The 22,777-nt window shown below is 42.6% G+C and overlaps 1 protein-coding gene across 1 annotated transcript in view; it reads left to right on the top strand.

The window, feature by feature from the left end:
- Lama1 (laminin subunit alpha 1) overlaps positions 1-22,777 on the top strand; it is a 128,318-nt gene that overhangs the window by 38,828 nt on the left and 66,713 nt on the right. The window contains exons 4-16 of the mRNA XM_021186178.3: positions 3,482-3,724; positions 4,712-4,891; positions 7,739-7,828; positions 9,199-9,316; positions 10,973-11,151; positions 11,773-11,878; positions 12,666-12,826; positions 13,968-14,108; positions 16,329-16,502; positions 18,201-18,302; positions 18,606-18,817; positions 19,581-19,692; positions 22,421-22,531. Coding sequence (XP_021041837.1) covers positions 3,482-3,724; positions 4,712-4,891; positions 7,739-7,828; positions 9,199-9,316; positions 10,973-11,151; positions 11,773-11,878; positions 12,666-12,826; positions 13,968-14,108; positions 16,329-16,502; positions 18,201-18,302; positions 18,606-18,817; positions 19,581-19,692; positions 22,421-22,531 — 1,929 coding nt within the window. The remainder of the gene's footprint in view (positions 1-3,481; positions 3,725-4,711; positions 4,892-7,738; positions 7,829-9,198; positions 9,317-10,972; positions 11,152-11,772; positions 11,879-12,665; positions 12,827-13,967; positions 14,109-16,328; positions 16,503-18,200; positions 18,303-18,605; positions 18,818-19,580; positions 19,693-22,420; positions 22,532-22,777) is intronic.

Here is a 22,777-nt window from a genome sequence, read left to right as displayed (position 1 = left end):
TGTCATTGTAATTAACTTTATCGCTCAAGTTAACATTTATTAGTTGTTTTTGCCTGTCCCCACCCCCAAATCCTTTCCCCTGCTGATCCCATGCTGTCATGATGCAGATGGACCCAGAGTAACGGCTGCTCTGCATCTTGAGATATGAAGCTGGTTTCTATGCAAATGCAAAGGTTCCTTGTTGCTGTTGTTGCTGCCTTTACTGCAGAAGGAGAACTCACCACTGGGGTGCTGCTTAGGGGTCGGGGCTTGCTCCCTGAAGGCGGTGTGAGCCCTAGGTGAGGACTTGGTGAGGAGGGTGCTTGGATTCATGCTAAAATGTGCAATGATAGTTTCCAAATATGTAAACCAATCCTAGGATCATTCAGGATTACATGAGATGATCGTGGAGCATTCTCAACAGGCTTGTGATGACCTGGTTGGTCACCTTATTTTCAGTGTGAAACTGGGAAAGGGCAAATTCATTTCATTTTGACATCATTGTCACTGTATAGGGAGCTGTCTGATCATCATTGTTACCTGGTACCTCTATTTGCAACGTCTGAGTACGCAAGTGCACATGAGAAGTTGTCGTTGGCCCACACGTTCATTCCCGTGGTGAATAAGAATCAAAGAACAGCTGCACAGTGCTCAGTGATGCACAAACAGGGCAACGTGATCCTCCATCTTCATGTCTCAACCCATCTTGCTTCTGACATGCTTGAGATGCTGGGACTGCCTTACCTTAGAGTGGGACACACCACAGGAGCACAGAGTGCCAGTGTCAGGTATCCGTGGCATCCACAGGCTAACCTCTGCCAGGGAACACTGTGTGTGGGTGAACAGTTGTCAGTAATAAGGAGACGGCACTATCATTCCCCAGGCTCCTTAAAAACAGTAAGGTACACAGCGGTTATGTCATGGGCTCTTGTGTCTAGAAGTTAGTGAGCAGTAGGCAGGAAAAGCTAAAACAAACAGAAACCAGGAACTTCAGAGATGGTAGCTGTATGCCCTGTGTGTACACAGGCATACACAAACATATGCATGGATAGCTGCAAACACACAAAGGTCCATCATGTACACGTTACATGTATGTATTATATATGCAGTAGTCTCTGATAGCCTGAGAACACTACTCCAAAGCCTCAAACAAGACCCAGGTCCACAGATGTTGTTTCACCAGTTACTGTTCAATGTTGCTATGACAAAGTGCCTGATGGAAACAAGGTCTGGCTTCCACAGGTATACACACACACACATGCACAGACATGAGTGCACACATGAGTGTGTGCACACACCTACACACACATGCACGCACAAACATGAGTGCACAAGTGTATATACTCATGTACATACACACATACACACATGCATACATGCATTGGACAAACATGGACACATGCATGCATATCTACATGCACACATGTGCACAAACATGAGTGTACAAGTGTACACACTCATGTGTATTCACACATACACACATGCACATATATACATGCATAAGCATGGACACATGCATGCATATCTACATGCACACATGTGCACAAACATGAGTGCATAAGTGCACACACTCCTGTGCACACACACATACTCACATGCACAAGCTCCTTTGCACACACACATATACACACTCATGTGCACACATATACACACATGCATACATGCATGTGCACAAACATGGACACATGCATGCATATATACAGGCATACACATGCACAAACACGAGTACACACATTCATGCACACACATGGACACGTGTATATGCACATACAGACACACAAAGATTTGGGTCTCTAGAAGTGATGTTAGAGAATCACATAACAGTGCAATCTAGTGTCGTCTCATTAACTCTAGCACAGAATTCGTGGCAGATTTTGAATCACCAGGAAAACAGGCATTTTCGGAATGTGTCTGGAAATACTCTGGGTGGTGCTGGGCTGTGGGAGAGATGCTGCCTCCTTAGTGCTGGTCTGGGGCTGGAAGTCAAAAGTCCTATTTAAAGCTGAGCTTCGTTTAACTCTTTCCTTCATACTTCACCCTCCGTCCTCCTGTCTTCATCTTCCCCAGCTGACGTCATTGTTGTTTAATGAATAACTATCACAGTTTACGGCTCACAGTGATGTGAGTGGAGACTTCATGTTCTTCATCCTATCAGAGTTCCTCCTCTTGTCAACATCTTGAGTCAGTGTGGGGCATTGGTACAATCCTGTGTTCATCCACTCGTGTTTTATTAACCAAGCCTATAGTTGTGCGTGTTCTGCATATTTTAATCACCATATGATGACTTATGTCCACCATTATGGCCAGTATAAGGTCATTTCATCTCCCATGCTCCCTTATGTTTACCCCTCCCCCAAGTCCCTTACAGCTTCTGGTTGTTTTGTTTTTTTTAATACTTGTTTTGTTCTACCTTCTCCAGAAGGCCATTGAGTGGGAACCCCGTAGCATGCTGCCTCATCAGCATGCCCTCTTTCAGTTAGCAGGTGTGCGTGCAAGTCCCCTTCCTGTCTTTTTGCAGCTGTATAATTCTTTTCTTGTCTTACCACTGATTGGCATGTTTGTGCGTCATTTCACTTATGGGAAGCACTTTTTATTGCTTCCAAGTTAAGATGGTTATAAACAAAGTTGTTGCAATCATCTCTGTGCAGATTTTCATCTAGTCCCTAATATCTAAACAGCGTGGTCATTGGTTCATACAGAGGGTATTTACAGTGGTGCTGGCCTCTCATGTGTTCTTGCTGCTCCCAATCTTTGCCAGCCTTTAGTATTGTCTGGTTTGGATTTTCGCCATTCTAGTAAGCTGTGAGGAGCTCTCCTCAATGTTATCTCAGATTCACTGTGTGAAAAATATTTAACATCCCCATTAAGTCAAAGTAACACTGCAATTGTCAGCTCCAAACAGAGGAAGACATTGGAAACAGCGGAGCCATCCCACAGCAAGGCTAATGGTGGTAGAGAGAAGAGTTAAGTATGCGCTTGGTCGTGGTTTATTTTGAAAACAGTCCCACCGGGAGCATAGGTCCCTGGTTGTCAGGTGTGAACAGTCATACTCAAAAGCATAGAAAGGCCCAGGCAATCATCACTCTGGGCTTTGAGTATTTGCTTCTGACTCGGTTTTAAAATTGTATGTATTTAATGTGTAGAGAATGGGATTTGTTGTATATGTGCACCATGATGCAACCACTGTGTATCTATAAGTCCAGAGTTTGCTGTTTTTGTGTGTGTGGTCAGAGCATGGAAGGTTTTTCTGTTTAGTAAATTTAGGGTACAGGACTGTTACCATGGAAACGCTGTTATACGCTGGACCAGCACCTTGTCCAGCCTATGCATCTGAAGTTTTGTATCCAATGTTCATCCCCAATCCTCCCTCCAGGCCATGGGAACCAGAGTTCTACACTCCATGTCTATGAATCGGGCTCTTTTACACACAAGCGAGTTCTTGCAGCATCTGTCATTTGGGGTTTGACTTATTAATTCTGGATTGAGACCTCCTTGGTTTCAGGTCTTTCAAGTTGCATACATCATCATTAAAGCTGCCAATGCCCCTCGGCCTGGAAACTGGATTTTGGAGCGCTCTGTGGATGGCGTCAAGTTCAAACCCTGGCAGTACTATGCCGTCAGCGATACAGAGTGTTTGACCCGCTACAAAATAACTCCACGGCGGGGACCTCCCACTTACAGAGCAGACAACGAAGTCATCTGCACCTCGTATTATTCAAAGCTGGTGCCACTTGAACATGGAGAGGTATGGTCTGCATCGCAGAAATGGCTTTCTGTCATCTGACCCCCTCCCCCCCCCCACACACACACACCTCAAATGTCGCCATGATATCTCTCATAGGAACCTACGCTGAACATTCAAAACCAATCAGCCTTAACCCAGAGGTGTGCATCTGCTACCTCACTGTTTAAAGGAGCCTTGACAGGGCTCAGTCTTGATTTCTTCCCAGCCCAGGGGTTTCTCAATCTTCACTCTGCTGTCCTCTACCCCTTTAGAATCTTTCTATAAGACCAGGGCAAGAGCATGTGTTTATTGGAGAGAAGTCAGGCATGGTGACACATTACATGTCATTCTAGCACTCTGGAGGCTGAGGCAGGAGGATCATGAGTTGGAGGGATACATAGCTTTGTCTTTACGCAAACAGGGACAGAGGAGGACCAGAGGGCAAAGGTGCTTCTGAAAGGTGTCCCTCCTGCTTCTCCCTCCCCTTCAGAGATGTGGAGGGGGGAGCTGCCCAGGGACTAGGTGCTCAATGTATACAGCTCAGTAATCTCTGAGGAAACAGACACAGTGTGTTCATCCAGCGCCTTGCTTGATGGGTGACTCCTGTGAAAACTCTCAGGTACTCTCCATGGTGGGAGCTGGGCAGGAAGATCTTCAGTTACAGAGGTTAACTAAGACAGCAGACATCCTTAAGTTTGGGGTGTGTTTTCCTTACCCTCCCTAGCCTGTCCATGGCATTGGGCATTTGCTTCTGAGAAGCTATAGCATACTAGACCCCCCACAACACGAGGAGAATCATGCTACATCTCTGACGTAGAAGGATGGGTAACCCCCAAACCGAGGCAAAGCTAGGGCTACTGTTTATGAGTACCTAACTTGTGTTAGATGAGGTTTTTGTCTATCTGCTTTTAGATTGATCTTTGTAATGATTCTCTCACAGGGCTTTATTGTACATGTGTACATGTTAACGTGTCCATACAATTGATGTGTATGTTTGCCTGTGTCCAGATTCACACATCACTCATCAATGGCAGACCCAGCGCTGACGACCCCTCACCCCAGTTGCTGGAATTCACCTCAGCGCGGTACATTCGCCTTCGTCTGCAGCGCATCAGAACACTCAACGCAGACCTCATGACCCTTAGCCATCGGGACCTCAGAGACCTTGACCCTATTGTCACAAGACGTGTGAGTATGGGTGGGGTCCTTGGCCACTGTGACAACCTTGGTTTCAGGGCACATTCTTTTCTTCATTTTCTTTGGTTGGCTTCTTGTCTTCCCAGCTATCCATATTTTACTGATGATTGCCTCCTGTCATTTGTTATAAAGCTAGTTTGGAGGTGATGGCCCCAGCACGCACTCCTCAGGCCTCCTGGCTCCCTCCTAGCTGTCTCTATAGTGTAATCACCTGGAGAATGTAATGGCCTTTGTCCTAAATATCCTAGCCTGGCTCTACATCTGAACTTCAGCAACTCAGGCATTTTAATTGTTTTGTTCGTTTGGTTTTTTTGAAATGATAAAATTTGAGAAATATGTAAGAAAGTGTTTACATGTTAAGTGTCAAGTTGAGTACAAAATGGACAAACACGGTATGCCACTCCCATCACTTCAGAGCGAGTTACAAGGTTGTGGGTAGCCGGTTGTGTAAATCTGCTAAACTTTTTCGAAGCAGATGCCATATTTTAGCCAGACCAGCAACGTGGGGTCCCTGAGCCTATCACACACACCTACAAACATCTGGTGGTGTCAGGCAGGCACTGTGGGCTGCTGGGGGGCCATGCCATGGCTTACCCTGTCTCATCCTAGGTCACCCTGGTGGTGTTTATTTGTATATCTCTGACCATCCAGGTTGAGCCTGTCAGAACTCACAACATTTTGAGGGGTGGTCCATTTTTGTGTATTTTGTGTTCAGATCAGGTTAGAGAAATTCCCTCAGTGAGGTTTTATGTTAACGCTGAAACCATGAAGAACTCTATTCTGATGAACAGAGTTTCCATTTTGGGTGAAATCCATCTTACCTTCTTTTGTCATTGGTATTGCTGTATTATTGACACTCACTGTGGCTTCTCAAAAATGACTTGCGTTTTGCCAGGTTTCCAAAGATGTTATCTTAACTTCTCTTCTAGCAGCGTTGTGGTCCTAGCGCCTGCACTGGCCATCCATATTAACCTTTGTGTTTGGTATGAGGGTCTCCTTTCTATCCACATGTGATGCTGTAGAGCCAAGTGTCAGAAGTGGTTGACTTTCTTCCACGATGCGTCCCTATGTTCTGATGCTGCTGCTGTTGGGCACTGCTGGGCTTTACTCTCCCGAGTCTGTTTCTGGAGGAACTGTCCTCTTGCTGCATTGATCTAACCCCATCCCACTGTTGCATTGGTCTAACTTTAGACAATAACAAGCATTTGATTTCTGCAGCTTTATGCTAAATATCATGGTCGGTACTATGTTGGTCCAGACTGGCTATTGTAGATTACTGGCATTGTATTTTAAATCTTTATTTTTGTGTACTTTTATGTTTCTATGTAAACTTATTCTACATGTATATATGCCCCTAGAGGCCAGCTGAGGTTACAGGAAATTATGGGTTGCCCAGCATGGGCACTGGGAACTGAAGTCTGGTCCACTGGAAGCCCATCTCTAGTACCCTTTATATTTTGTTTATTAGAAAATATTAGAATTAGTTAATTTCTACCCCAAAATAAAAACACTTGCTAAGATTTTCACTAAGATTCCATTCTTGGGCTGGCACAATGGCTCAGCAGGTAAGAGCACTGACTTCTCTTCCAAAGGTCCTGAGTTCAAATCCCAGCAACCATATGGTGGCTCAGAAACACCCGTCATGAAATCTGACACCCTCTTCTGGTGCATCTGAAGACAGCTACAGTGTACAGTGTATTATTTTATATATAATAATAAATAAATCTTTGGGCAGGAGCGAGCAGGGACTGAGGGAGCAGAGTTGATTGGAGTGAGCAGGGCTGACCAGAATGAACAGAGGTCCTAAAATCTCAATTCCCAACTACCACATGAAGGCTTACCACCATCTGTATAGTTATAGTATACTCACATACATAAAATAAATAAATAAATCTATAAAAATGAATTAAAAGAATATTCCATTCTTTAGATCACTACAGGAAGAAATTTGGAAGATATTTAAACAATATTGAGTCATTCAGTCATGGTCTCAATGGTGCTCTCTGCATTAAGTCCACTTGGCAATATTATTTATTAGTAAAGGTGTTATTCAAAGATGTAAAAAGAAATCAAAGACATGCAGCATGTGTTTGTAGGAGTGACTCTCCATCATTTGTAGCTGGCACAGACATGTGCACAGATAACCTTTAAAAAAAAAAAAACAGAAACAACCACTAGAAACAATAACTAAGTCAGCAATGGAGTAAGGCCGAATCAGTCAATCAAATTAAGCACATTTCTATATAATAGCAATGAGCAATAAAAAAGAAAATCAAAATAAAAACCTATTAACATGGAAAGCATGAGGCTGTGATACAAAGTGATTGGAGAAAAAAAAACGACTTTCTTCTACTCATGTGCCTGGCATGTTCACTTGGCCGAGTGTACACCCAAGAATGTACATGTAGACGATGACATTCCCTCCTACACATCCTGGGCAACTTGCCCTAACCCTAACCCTAATCCTACCCCTAGCCCTAGCCCTAACCCTAGCCCTGTCTCTGTCCCTAACCCTCTAACCTTAAAGGTTAACTCCCTCAAAATGGAGCAGGGTCAATAATGAAGAGGGATGTTTGGTTTACAACAAAACCATAATGAAGAATTCCTTTAGACCCTCAGGTCCTCTTGCTAAGCTAATCTGAGCATTATCGCTTTGAACTGAGGACCCAGGGTCTTTTGTGTGTGAAATAAAAATGTAAATGTGAGTTTACTTAAGTTTAGAGTACCAAAAGTCACTCCCGAGCCCAGGCGAGATATTTGTGCGGCGTACTGCTTACTTTGTGCCAAAATGAAGGTGTTTTTTTTTAATTTCTGTTTGTTACACTCTTTTTTCCCCAGTATTACTATTCGATAAAAGACATTTCCGTTGGAGGCATGTGCATTTGCTACGGCCATGCTAGCAGCTGCCCATGGGATGAAGAAGCAAAGGTTCGTTCTAGCGTTTTATACTTACTGCAACCTCCACACAGAAAGTTTAGCTGCCACATCTTCCATTCTTTACTGAAGGCAGACAGTAAGAGGCATCACATCAATTTTTAAAAATTTAATTAACGTAACTGGTTTTGGTTTTAGCAGTGGCGTCCGCTTGCTTTGGTTGGAGGGCTATTTTCTCATAAGCCCTTACTGTGTTATTTACAGTAAGATATCTATGACAGGAAATTGACACCATCTTCCGTATTCTTATAAGAGACTTGGGCATGTGCTGATATAAGTTATATGTACAATGTTTATGATTCTCTGCTTTCCAGTACTGTGGGGTCCTAAATAAAGAAAAAAAATAGACTTGTATGGGTGTAATACTAAGTAAATAATTTGAGAAGTAAATAATTTGAGTTGGACAGAAAAGTGATTTCCTTCCAGTCTTTGGAGTTCTGTGCCCCGTTAAGTAGCAATATTCTCTTTTATTTATTTTACTTATTGTTAATTCTAGCTGTTTAATCTTTACACCCCTTGGGACTTCACTAAGGCAAGCACTCTACCAGTGAGAGACACCCTCAGCCCACATTCTATATTAAAATTATTTTAACATTTATTTATTTAGTTGGAGGGGTACACATGTAGAGTGCATAGTGCACATGTAGAGATCAGAAAGAAACTCGTGATCCCCAACTTTCTTATTCTATCATGTGACCCTCTTATTCTATCATGTGACCCTCTTATTCTATCATGTGACCCTCTTATTCTATCATGTGACTCTCTTATTCTATCATGTGACCCTCTTATTCTATCATGTGACCCTCTTATTCTATCATGTGACCCTCTTATTCTATCATGTGACTCTCTTATTCTATCATGTGACCCTCTTATTCTATCATGTGACTCTCTGGGGTAGAACTCAGGTGGTCAGGCCTGATGGCCAGGGAGATGGCTGAGCCATTCTTGTCTGCCTGCTTTTCTGGTTTTTTTGTTTGTTTGTTTGTTTGGGTTTTTGGTCTTTTGTTTGATGCTGAAAACCATATTGATAAACATCAGAGAATCATCATCCAAACTACACTAAAATCTTTTCATAAAATATTGATAAAGACTTCCCAACCCCTAAAGTCAATGCCTCTTTTTAAAGAACACTCTTGGTAGTTAACACGCATTTGTTTGTAATCGGGCTATGCGTGCATCTCCTCCAGAAGTGCAACGCCAATAACTTGATAGCACGATGACATGAGACAGTCCCAGATCCCTCACCATAAAGAGCTACCATATACTGACTTCAAGTGGTTGCTTTGTTTTTTTCCTTAAGTAAAATTAAGAATAAGACACGGGTAACGTTTTGAGCTCTTGTCCCACATCCTTGCTTTGCCCAGCAACTACAGTGTCAGTGTGAACACAATACATGTGGCGAGAGCTGCGACAGGTGCTGTCCTGGCTACCATCAGCAGCCCTGGAGGCCTGGAACCATTTCCTCCGGTAATGAGTGTGAGGGTAAGTACACTTACAACCTAGAGATCGAAGGCTCCAGCTACTTGGTTGGTTAAACTCATAGCGTCTTGATTGTAATGAACATTACATACTTACTTTTTCAGCATTTCAACTACTGCCCGAAGCCAAGCACGCCTCTGTGACATTTAAGGGCTGAGGGGGTCATTGTAGATTCACTATTTTACCTAAGTTTCTTAGCCCATGCGTTTCTTTATTAGCTACAAATCTGAAGTCGAGATGAATGCATTACTTGATTATGGTGCTGGGTATTGAAGCTATAGGCGTCTACCATGCTGAGAAATGTTCTACCACTGAAGTACATCTCTAGCTATCTTGGCCAGTGATGTGGCTCAGCAGGGAAAGGCACTTGCCACCAAACCCAATGACCTGAGTTGGCACTCTGGGATCCACATAGTGGGAGGGAGGACTCAGCTCCCATAAGTTGTCCTTCGATGTCCACATGCAGCTATGGCCTGCATATACCAACCCACAAACACACACACACAAACACACACACACCACACACACACTTTAATAAAAATATGTTTAAATTAAGATTTTTTTCACTTTGTCTCTCTCCTTCCCACATTTTTTTTCTGAGCGTTTGTTATATGTTAATATAGAATATATTATTCAAATTATTGTATATGCTTATTTGAATATATTAGTAAAATAAAATTGATAGATATTTCAATATATTATTTGAAATAAATATTTCACATAAAATTGTAATAGATTTTTATTTGAATATACTATTCAAATAAAATTGAATGTATTTTTAATGTTTCCTATGTGGGAAATAGCATAATAATGTATACCATTCCGCAGAATTGCTTTTTTAAAAGTCATTAATTTTTTTTTAATTTAGCTTTCCCACGTGTCTCTGCATGTTTTGCCTGCTTACATGTCTGTACGTTACTTGCATTCCTAGTACACAGAAAAGAACATTAGATTCCCCAGAATTGGAGTTACACATGGTTGTGCGCCTCCACGTGGCTGCTGGGAATTGAACCCTGGTCCTCTAGAAGAGCAGCCAGTGTTTTTACCTTTTGAGCCATCTCTCCAGCCCATGGAATTGCTTTTAATTTTAGACCAGGGTCTCACATTTATTTAACAAGCACTCAACCCCTGATCCACACTCCAAGCCTCCCATATCATTTTTTGAGGGGGACACAGGGTCTCCTTATATGGCGGTGTAAAGGAGGGTCAGACTCTCTGTCATGCTTCAGCCTATAAACTCTGAAATAGCACGTGTACACTGCCACACCCACCCAGTACCTTTAATTATTTTGGTGGCAATTTCCATTTCCTCCTCTATTATCTATATCTGTTTAGAAAGTATTTATTTATTTAATGTGTATGGGTGTTTTACTTACATGTAACCTATGCCTGGTATCCATGGAGGCTGGAAAAGGGCATCAGATCCCCTGAGACCAGGGTTAAGGATGGTTGTGAGCCATTATGTGGGTGCTGGAAGCAGAACCCTGGACCTATGGAAGAACAGCCATCTTAACCAGGGAGCCATCTCTCTAGCTCTTGCCTATATCTTACAGAATTATGTATGTTAGAATTTTAAAACACAGACACTTCATGAAATAAGGGTTTTCTTTAACGGGGACACATCCCGTGCATTAATTGAGATATTAAAATATTTCCTAGAATGCAACTGTCACAACAAAGCCAAAGATTGTTACTATGACAGCAGTGTTGCAAAGGAGAGGAGAAGTCTTAATACTGCCGGGCAGTACAGTGGAGGAGGGGTTTGTGTCAACTGCTCGCAGAATACCACAGGGATCAACTGTGAAACCTGTATCGACCAGTATTACAGACCTCACAAGGTAAGTGTCTGCTTCTGGCCACTGCCTAACTCCTCTGCCTTCTAGGTGGAAGACGTGCCTCATTAACTCTCAGCCTCTGTCCTGAAGGATAGCTTCGTTCCTTTATATACCATGGGGCCGATGGTCTTCAGATTTTTTTCTCCTACAGAGGTTTGCTGTCTTGCTTAACGTGGGAATATGTGGCTATTGTTATTCAATTTGAATTGGGGTCCTGTGAGGTGTGTAATTGCAGATAATTCTAACTATAAACGTGCAGATTCAGCTAATAACTAAAGGGGGCCATACCATAGCCACTGGATGCAGTCATTCCGTCCCCAATTGACTTGACGAGCCCTTGGAATTGGCTTGCTCAGTGGCCGTGTTCAAGGATGACAGTAATAGGTGATAGAGAGAAGGAGAACCGTGAAAAGAAGAAAGGGTGACATGTTGCTATCACCATCAAAAAGATGTTTAGAGCTTCTTGCCTGGGGCTATTTTATCTTCCTGACATCTACATCCCATTATACAGAGTTGCTGTGATAGTCTCACCCTGACACTGATACCTCGTGGTTGACACTGCGGTTATTATTACAAACAATGCTGATATTTCTGGCGTCATCCAGGACAACTTCTGTATTGCAGGTATCTCCTTATGATGACCACCCATGCCGTCCCTGTGACTGTGACCCTGTGGGGTCTCTGAGTTCTGTCTGTATCAAGGATGACCGCCATGCCGATTTAGCCAATGGTAAGGACTTGGTCTGCTGTGTGTGCACTTGGTCCAGGGTGTACTGTTTTTGCTGGGTAGACTTATGACCGGGATGTAGAAATGTGAGGATTTGATCCTGTGTCAAGTCTATTTATTATCTTCTACACATATTGAGCCCTGTAGTGTGTGGGGCTTCTGTGCATCCCTTCATTCTCTTTCTCTGGCTCTAGGAGGGTCATGTTGTTGTGTGGGTATCCCAGTTAGTTCTATGGCTCTGTAATATGTGTTTAGCTATATCACATTTTACATATCCGAGTGTGTATCAATTGCTGGGAGGATATATAAAACTGGGTATTTCTATTCACCAAGGGAATCTAAAACATTGACTGCAGCTTGATGTGCTCACCCACACACATTTAGTGGATAAGCCTTCCAGCTGTTATGAATAACACTGCTATGAGCATTCATATACATCTAATTTTGTGAGTGTATATTGTATTTTACTCTGGGATCAGGAGTGGAGTTGCAGTATCATGTGGCAGTGCTGCCTGTGGGCTTTAATCTCATTGTCTCTCTTCATATCAGCGCTACAGCAAACTGTGGCCCATGGGCCAAATAGGCACACTGTTGTGTTTAAACTGTGCACATTTGCCTATGTATAGACCATGGCTACGTGAGAGCAGTTAAGAGTAACTGCCTACTTGGCTTTACCTGAAATCCTGCTCAAAGAGGTTGCAGTTGTCACGTGTTGGTCCTTTACAGAAAGTTTACAGGCTTTAAACCCTAGAACTTCCCATGTTACTCAGTACTGATGTTTCTCCACTAGGAAAGTGGCCAGGTCAGTGTCCATGTAGGAAAGGTTATGCGGGAGATAAATGTGACCGCTGCCAGTTTGGCTACCGGGGTTTCCCAAATTGCATCCCCTGTGACTGCAGCACTGTCGGCAGCCTGAATGAGGATCCATGCATAGAGCCGTGTCTTTGTAAGGTAAGTGTGGAAATTAAGGAAGCTTTTTTCTTTTTTTGTTTTTTTCAAGACAGGCTTTCTCTGTGTAGTCCTGGCTGTCCTGGAACTCACTCTGTAGACCAGGCTAGCCTCGAACTCAGAAATCCACCTGCCTCTGCCTCCCAAGTGGTGGCTTTGAGTCTCTTCTGGGGTTCTCTGCTCCCCTGGCACAGATGATCGAGTACTGTGAAGAGCAGGAAGGCTTAAGTTAGAAACAGCATGTCCCAGCAAGATGGCCCTGTTCTGTGCCCTTGGATTGAGATTGGACACCCGGCTTACTCTTTTGCGGCACCTCTGGCTAATGACCATGAATTCCCGAGGTGTTTCTGTGGCTTCTTAGATGAAACCCAATACTGTGTGCCATTTTCTTGGCATTGCCTCCCAGCTCCGTGTTTGGAGGAGAACCAGGTACATACTGAGTTTCCCAGAACTCTAATGAAATGCAGATCTGTTATCTTGCATTTCTCTTGAAACAGAATTGTATAATCACAGGAATGCGCACACACGCAGTGCCCGAGAAGGGTCTTATTTGGCCATATGATATTAATAACCATTTCCCTGGAATTCTTGAGATTTCCTGTTTGTACCTCCTGCCTCATTCCCATAAAAGCAGGGTCCTCTGCCTGGGTTACATATGACCCAGAATAAGCTCAAGCATTTATAAGTAAAACAAATAGTTATATAGCCCTCTTTAAATAGGGAAATGTTAGCATAAGCAAGGCCTATTGTGCATGCTTATATTTCTAGTGCTGAGTGGGGCTCCTGAAGGGGTTTGAGAAGTGGAGATGAACCATTTAGCCTGGGCCGCACAGTAAGATCCTGTCTCAAAAGGAAAAATAAATAAATAAATAAAACAAAACAATTTTATTTCAATGTATTGACCAATCTCTAACGTCTTAGACTTGTTCTCGGTGACAGAATCAGGCAAGTTGTCACAGGCTCTCTACTCATAAATACTCATGGCCTGAGGTTTCCCTCGTTCTTTGAATATTTATCTGAGTATTTGTTACCTGTTTGTGTAGATGCTCCTTACCAAGACCACATGCATGTCATTTCTTTCTCTCTGTCTGGATACACCAGCCTCACCAGCTAATCTTCTTTTTTTTTTTTTTTTTTTAAACAGAAAAATGTTGAGGGTAAGAACTGTGATCGTTGCAAGCCAGGATTCTACAACTTGAAGGAACGAAACCCCGAGGGCTGCTCCGAGTGCTTCTGCTTCGGTGTCTCTGATGTCTGTGACAGCCTCACGTGGTCCATTAGTCAGGTGGGAGACCCTGCAACTTCCTCAACCAGCAGGTCACGGGGCCATGTTAGGAAGCCAGGAGGCCAGGTCTTCCGTCAGAGAGACTAAGGCATCCATGCAAGGCAGCCCACTCCTAAAGCATTGCTATGTGTTTGTACTAATTCACGTGCTCATTGCCATATATGTTTTCCAATTGAGACAGTTGGCTGGAACGGTGCTGCAGGATATATAACCTGTTGCCCTTTCTTCTGTAGGGCACACTTCCCCATGGGAGTTTCTCATTTTGGAGTGGGAGGCATCCTAGGGGTAGAAGAAGAACAAGAGTAGAGGGCGTGGAATTCTAGAGCAGGCAGGCTCTGGGGTATGGGGAGGGCTGGCACTGTGAGTCTGGAGGGTTTTACAGGGTGATGGCTGGAAGTTAGGGAGGGGCTTCTGGGCTCCGGGTTTACCACTACTGACCACTAGAGTAGCCTCACTAGGGGGCTATCCTCACCCCTGGGCAAGCGAGACATTGCAGTATCGATTCTGAGGTTTAAAAAAAAAATTTTTATCATTTGGCTATGAAGCAGAGTGAAGAAAGAAAAGATGGTCAGAAGCAGGAAGATATTTTAATCATGATACTTATAGTCTGATCACCTTATAGCTAAGATACTGGGGGCAGAAGAAATTTGGATTTTCTTTTTTGGAATATATATAACTATATATATACATATATAGTTATATAATATATTATATTTTATACATATTCTTATATATTATATGTTATATTATATAGTATATATATTCCAATATAATATATTATACACATTTTATAGATATATATATCTTTCTAATTTGTATATATAATATACAATATATAATATAGAATAGATGATAAATATATAACATTGGAATATATAATAACCCAATATAATATATATGAATATATATTATATAACATTTATATATATAAACATTAATATATATTATAAACACATATGATAAACAAATATAAACAAATATAGAACATATATTATCTATCTATCTATACATATACATATTCATGCCTATATACATCTTGCCCACATAGCCTGAATACAGTTTTTGTGTACTGTTTTGGGTGTACCTGTTTTATGACACAAATGATGTCAGGTGTGAGGATTCCCATGTATGACTCCAATAACTCTAGATTTGGGGACTTTTTAGATTTGGAATATTAATCCTATTAGTATCTTTGCTCTTATTAAAAATCTAAAATGTGAGGTTGGGTGGAGTGAGAATTTTGGTTTCTTAAAAAAAAAAAAAAAAAAAAAAAAAAACAGAAACAGGAATGTGCTTTCATTTTAATCCCAGGTGTGGGTGTGGGGCTGCTTCAGACTCTCTGCAGCAGCTGACTAGGACTTGTCTCACGCTTTAGCAGGAGTGCTATTTTTCCAGCTGTGGATAGTTTCCGCAATTTCGTGATGTTTGGAATTCTGGGGACTTTATTTAGAGTTTATATTAAATTCCAGGGCCTCAAGAGGTGAGGAGCTGTTGGTTGGTTGCTATGTAAGTAGTCATGGGCAAAAAAGGAAATAATGAGAAGAAAGCAGACATCCTAACGGCAAAGATCAAAGTTGCCCCAAGGGAACTGGCTGGCACCTTCAGTCAGCAGGAAGTAGTCTCTGCCCTTTTCTCTCTCCTATCCAGTGTTAGGGTTGAAAGGGTAGAAGAAGAAGGGTGGAAGAAAGAAAAACCCACAAAGTCGAGAAGACCAGTTACAGCCAGGTGTGGTGGTGCATGCCTTTAATCCCAGCACTTAGAGGTAGAGGCAGGAGGATCTTTGTAAGTTGGAGGCCAGCCTGATCTACATAGTGAGTTCCAGGCTAGACAGAGCAACATAGTAAGACCCTGTCTCAAAAAACAAAACCTAAACTATATAACCCTGATCTTCATGGTTGTGCTTCTTCGGTTGTGTGTAACTGTGTGGGTTGAGGTGTGTGTGACATGCACTTAGCCTTCCTCGATCCTAGCAGGAAGCCCTTCACTGTGCTTGGGTGGCCACAGCCCTGATACTTCTCTCTTGAGCGCAAACTCGCTCCATCTGTCTTGTCAGAGCAAAGACATTTACACAGGACTTGGTACACTCTAAGGTGACCCTGATGCCATGCTCTAAACAACTTCTTCTTCTTCTTCTTCTTCTTCTTCTTCTTCTTCTTCTTCTTCTTCTTCTTCTTCTTCTTCTTCTTCTTCTTCTTCTTCTTCTTCTTCTTCTTCTTTTAGGTGACCAATATGTCAGGGTGGCTGGTCACTGACTTGATGAGCACAAATAAGATCCGGTCCCAGCAAGAGGTCCTGGGTGGGCACCGTCAGATCAGCATCAACAACACGGCGGTCATGCAGAGGCTGACTTCTACTTACTACTGGGCAGCTCCTGAGGCCTACCTCGGAAACAAGGTGTGTGTGGTATGGGATGCCCAGCTATAAATCTCAGAGAGTATTAAGAATTTAAAGCATACTTACTGAGTTTGCTCATGCTTGCGGCCAGCATCATGCACACATATTCTGCACTAGATTTTTCGAATCCTCTTGGATTTTTACATTACACCATCCCATCATCCTCTGCTCTGTTGCATCCAGTTCCTAAAAACTGTCTTGTGACTCTTATTCCCTTCACTGTGACTGATTTACCCTTTGTTCCTCTGGCTCCCTGAGTAACTCAGACCTTCTATGGAGCATTGCTGCATTGCCACTTTGCTTAGTTCACAGGAGACTCTGCGCATGGCCCAGCAGAGAATGCCCAGGGAGATGCTCCTACAGTGGAGTGTCTGCTCAGCTCCTGGTAACACATCAATACAAATGCTGCTCACGTGCGGGTTACAGACGTGCAGAATAACACCCATTTCATTTAAGGAAAATGCAAGACAACGATCTACATGGTTCATTGTCCAGAGAGCTGATAGAAGCTTCTTGTCATTGGTGTTTGATTTCCTCTAGCCAGTTAAATATGCCGGTCTCTCCAGATTCTGACCAACTAGTTAATACAACCAAGGGCATCCATTTAAATAACTTCATGGTTTGGTTGAAGGTAATATTGTACCTTCATAATAAACTAAACTTCTAGTTATTTTTATTGCTATGTTTTCTAATTTATGTACACATACACACACACACACACACACACATATATATATATATATATATATACATATATATATAGATATGGTATATGAATATATATATAGAACTATCTGTCTGTCTGTTTGGAGGACAGGCTCTTGATGTGTATCCCTATCTGGCTGTGCATTTACACACCAGCCCCAGACTCCGGAGTATCAGAAGTATAACTGTGTGCTTCCACAGGCTGCCTAACTTGTATATTATAATACATGACATGCTCTGTTTATAAGATATGATCACCAGAGAGCTTTAAAAAAATATTCTTGACATTTCATGATTGTACCATTGCAGTCTGAATTTTGTGATGTATTCCTCACGAAAAAAAACCTCTCCAGTATACATTAGTGACCCTGCAGTGTATGTTAATGGACACCCCAATATGCATGATTAGTTTCCCCAGTAACTAACCCCTTGTATATGTTAATGGGCATCTCTCATAAACATTTAAAGGAAAAAAATATTTTGAGAGCTTCCTTTCAGTGACACATCTAACAAGATTGGCAATAGTGAAAAGGTTCATTTAAGTAAAATAAAATGCGGCTGCCAAGAGGGGTCAGCAGGAAGAGGTGCCTGCTGTGGAGTCTGAGCTGGGTTCACTGCCAAGGACCCACATCATAAAAGGAGAGGGCCATCATCTTCCGCAAGCTGCCCTCAGACTGCCACACCTATGCCACGGTGTGCGTGCCCATACACAAATACATGCAATAAAACCCTTTTCAATTAATTAATTAATTAATTTTACATTTGGATGTTTACCTTGCGGACTTGTAGAAGAATTATATATTTTTCTCCAAGCATCAAAGATTTCTTTATCATAATCATATCTATTAACTAGTATCTAATATGTCCTTAAGTGTGAATTTCTTTCATATGGCCATCAGGATGGCTCATGCCTGGGGATCTCAGCAATGGTTTCCTCTGACTTAAGGCTATAACTATTGTCTCCCATCCCTCGCCCTCACCTTACTCTTCCAGCTGACAGCATTTGGTGGTTTCCTGAAATACACTGTGTCTTACGACATTCCAGTGGAGACGGTGGACAGTGACCTCATGTCTCATGCTGACATTATCATCAAGGTGACTAATTTGATTTGATGTAGAGATTGGGGTCTGGTGGGGTGGCACACACATGAACACATACAACACATACTCCTCTGTGTGTGTGTGTGTATTGTGTGTGTGTGTAACATATATATGCACAACTGCACATGCATATAGGGAAATAAAGAGTTCAGTCAACTGCCCCCTCCTGGTAACTCTGGATTGGGTCATATACTCCGTTGCATGTTTGCTCTAAGAGCTTGGGTGATGGGTACAGAACTTAATTATGGGGCATTAAATTGAATTACAAGTGTCTTTCCTCTCCATTTTATATGATAGGGGAATGGGCTCACCATAAGCACAAGAGCTGAGGGCCTGTCCTTGCAACCCTATGAGGAATACTTCAACGTGGTTAGACTTGTGCCTGAGAACTTCCGGGACTTTAATACCAGAAGGGAGATTGACCGTGACCAGCTGATGACTGTCCTAGCCAATGTGACACATCTCTTGATCAGAGCCAATTATAATTCTGCTAAAATGGCACTCTATAGGTATGGACTGGAAGAAATCTCTACACAGAGAGTACAATTTTGTCTTTAGTGTTATTTACTTCAAGGCTACTGTTCAAACAAGGGATACAGTTATGGGAGCTGGGCATATTGGAATTGCTTTCACACATGTAATGTTGCTGAAAACATGAGGCACAAGGGCAAGTACGTCTGGTCAGGAAGAGATGACTTTAGGTTCAGAAAGTTTCAAGTGCAGAAAGCGTCAAGCTTCCAAGCAATGCTTATAGAGTTCGCAGCATTTGAACCTTACTGCCTCCTTGCCCTTCCTCTTTCCCCCTCTCTCGCATCATTCCTCTGATGCTAATGGCCTTATTTTTGCACAGCTATTTGGGCTACTGAGTCCAACCTTGGTCATTTGACTGCCTTGAGGGGGTTAGTGTATGGAAGCCAAGTGTAAAATTGGATGCTACTAAAGTCAGCCTCGTCCAACCCGAGAAAGGATGGTCTCCGTATTCATAATGGGGTAGCTGATCACAAAGAAGTGCTTTTTCATTTCAGTCCAAGTAGACTCTGTCAGAGCTTTCCCTCAGCAGCCTATGGGCAGTAGCACTTCTTGTCAACAACTGTTGGAACATTCCCCAGAGAATAATGATGGCTACCAGGGTGCTTGGTGAGGACTCTCTAGCTACACACAGACACCACATGCCCATTTCCTTTAAATACGCCATGTAGGAGCCTATCTTTAGTGAACCATGAGGTCTTTTGCAAGCATGAGAGTTATGTAATGACCCTTGTCTGTTTGCAGGCTGGATTCTGTCTCTCTGGACATAGCAAACCCAAATGCTATAGACCTGGCAGTGGCTGCTGATGTGGAACACTGTGAATGTCCCCAAGGCTACACGGGGACCTCCTGTGAGGTACTGCCGGTCTCTCCTTTTCTCTGACTTCCTAGGGGAAAAGTCTGCTGAAGTCATTGTGATGGATATCATCTGCATTTCACTTTAGAAAACCTCCACCATGTTTAGACCGTATTGAGTTATGAGAGTACGGGGCATCATGTTTTAAAGAGTGCACCTTGCTCTTGCGAAGGACCTGAGTTCAATTCCAGCATCCACATCAGGCAGTTTATAAGTGCTTATAACTCCAGCTCCAGAAACACATGACACCTCTGACCTCTGTCAGCACCTGCGCGCACACAAACACACACACACACTCACATACATATCACAGACCACACATATCAACATCACACCACATATATCACACATACCACATACACACCAAGCACCACATACACCATATACACACATTACATACCACACACCACACATACAACACAGATACTGTCTCTCCCAAAGATTAAGGAATTTTAAGTCACTAAGATTCCATAATGTAACCTTACAGCTAGGATGTGATCATATTAACATTTGGGTCTCATTAGCATGGTTAACCACTATGTATACAGTCAGGCCTCTCACATGGTCATGGTTCATGGTCGTTATGAACATTTATGATTGATTGTGATTTCTTTCCAAAAATCATTTTACAAGGAGACAATTTAGTCATTTTTTAAAATCAGTCTTTAAAATCATAAATGGTGTAGTTAACAAAGAAGGCCTAATAACTTATGAAGTAGATATTTAAATACTCATATTTTAAATATTTTTGCAAGGTTTTTGTTTCTTTTATATTTGGAACAAATGAACATTTTTTTTAGGCATAAAGCATGAAAATTTTAGGCCAACCTAATACATTCTAGGTCCAGGCACTCCATGTGTAATGCTTAGTGGATAAATGATGCTAGACCACAGAATAAGAGACCACGACTGTGACACAGGGGAACCCTGCATTTAGAGGCCGAGCCAGCAATGCCAGGAGAGATGACTGCTCCTAGACTCATTCCAAGTTCACTGGGCTTTGCAGGCAGTAGTGGTAATATACACAGGCTCATGCAAACATGAGAGACTTAACCCAGCTGTGCCCCAGTAGCCCCGAGAAACCAATCCCAGTGTCCACGGAGAGTATCCTAACCTGCCTATTGCATATAGGGTTTAAGGGGCAGAATATGTCCATATAGCCCAGGGATGTCATTTTTGTATACTTTATCTCTTCTCTAAACTACTAATGAGACCTCGACCAATGGAAATGCCCACAATGGAAATGCCAAGAAAAGGGTTCTTAAAGAATATTGTTCAAGGAATGGTGACCAGGAAGAAGTAATCTGAAGCATATATTCCATAATCATCTTCATTCATTGTTGTTGGAGTCTGTGACTATGGTCCCTGAGGGCGAGTCAGCCAACCGCATGCTTTGTTCAGTTTTTTTTCTATTAAGAGAGGAGTTCTACTGACGTCAGGCTGATGCTTGCAGGAATGGATTCCTTTGCAGCACTTGCTTGCCTGTGGGCTGGCACTCACTAAGTATGAGGTAGTACCCAGTTGGATGTAGGCATTAGGGGACTTCCATAAAGTCTATGTGAATGGCTGTATTTATTATCTGTATACGTTTAAAAATTCTTGCTTGGGCTTGGTTACACAGACCTTTAATATGAGGTACTTAGGAGGCTGAGGCAGAAGTATTATAAATTCAGGATTTATATGGGAAAGTTATCAAGACTCTTGTCTCAAAATAAGAACTGAAGAGACATGGAATATAACTCAGTGGTAGAGCACATGCATGTGCAGAGCCCTACATTCAATCATGAATATGTACTTACATATATATGTGTATATACATACATACATACACATACATGTGATACATATATGTACATATATGGCTAAAAACCTCCTGTCTAAGCATGCCTATTTTGAAAGACAGAAAATCCAAGCCTCCCTGCTTACACATTCCTGTGGGTGACTACTGCTGGCTTTGACAAGGTCAAGCCCTTGGCAGTTCGATGAGATAGGGTCTTGGAGCTGGTCACAGCTGCCTTTGAGTTATCCAGAGGACACACCAGATACTTCTTCACTTCCTGCATTTGCTAGTTACAAAGCAGAAGTTCTGTTCTCAGGGATGCCTTGAGAGCTAAATGCACCACTGTGCAGAGAGGGGACAGTTCTTTGCCCCCTTGTAAGCAGGAGCAGAACATGCCCTTGGCTGCCCACATAGCCTTTCCGGCATCAGCCAATAGAAGGTGCACCTGATCTCTTTGCTCAGATAAACCAACCCACTGTAACCCAGGCCTGTCCTTGAACATGCTCACTGTTTGAAGGCAACCTTTAATGACTTGCACGCAACAGGAGAAAATTAGGAGAAACAAAATCTGCCAATAAGTAGTTATCAACCCGCGAGTCGGGACCCCTTTCGGTGTGAGAACTGTCTCATCCACTGAATACATCAAAAAGATTCTAAAGAAATGCATGCTAGATGAACTCGCTGCATGGAGGTAAGTTTCCTGAACAGCGCCGGATCGCACACTTAAAAGAGGGTATGTTTTTAAGGCATGGGAGTGCTATCAGGATTAAAATGTTTGAAAGTCAGAAAAAGAGAAATGTTTTCTTGCTTACGGAAAAGTCAACGGTTCCTGTTCAAGTGCCTGGGAAGGAAGATGGGTCCGTGACACCCAGAGTCACACCTTGCCTGCTACATTCCCCAGGCCACATCGGAGAGCGTTGACTACACGCTGGCCCTCTTTTCTTGCAGGCCTGCCTCCCTGGCTATTATCGAGTGGATGGGATACTCTTTGGAGGAATCTGTCAGCCCTGCGAGTGCCACGGGCATGCATCCGAGTGTGACATTCATGGAGTTTGCTCTGTGAGTTTATTGCTGACCTTGTGTGTCCCTAACCTGCTCCTTGCCATGTGTTGTGGGCAGTGGCTCCCTACCTCAGCTCTGACTCGGTAGAGTCAAAAGTTCTTCTGTGTCTTCAGATATCACCTGCTTTTTTTTTTAAAACAAAACAAAACAAAACAAAAATGCTTCATACATTGTTTTATGGGAAGAGTTGAACATCTTTGATATGAAAACCCAAATTCTGAAACTGTTGACCTGTGAGTTTCC

This window comes from Mus caroli, unplaced genomic scaffold (genome assembly GCF_978045245.1).
Source record: "Mus caroli unplaced genomic scaffold, Mus_caroli_1 scaffold_18, whole genome shotgun sequence".
NCBI lineage: Eukaryota > Metazoa > Chordata > Mammalia > Rodentia > Muridae > Mus > Mus caroli.
Note: the sequence above shows the minus strand (reverse complement) of the source record. Positions and strands in the feature narration are given on the sequence as shown.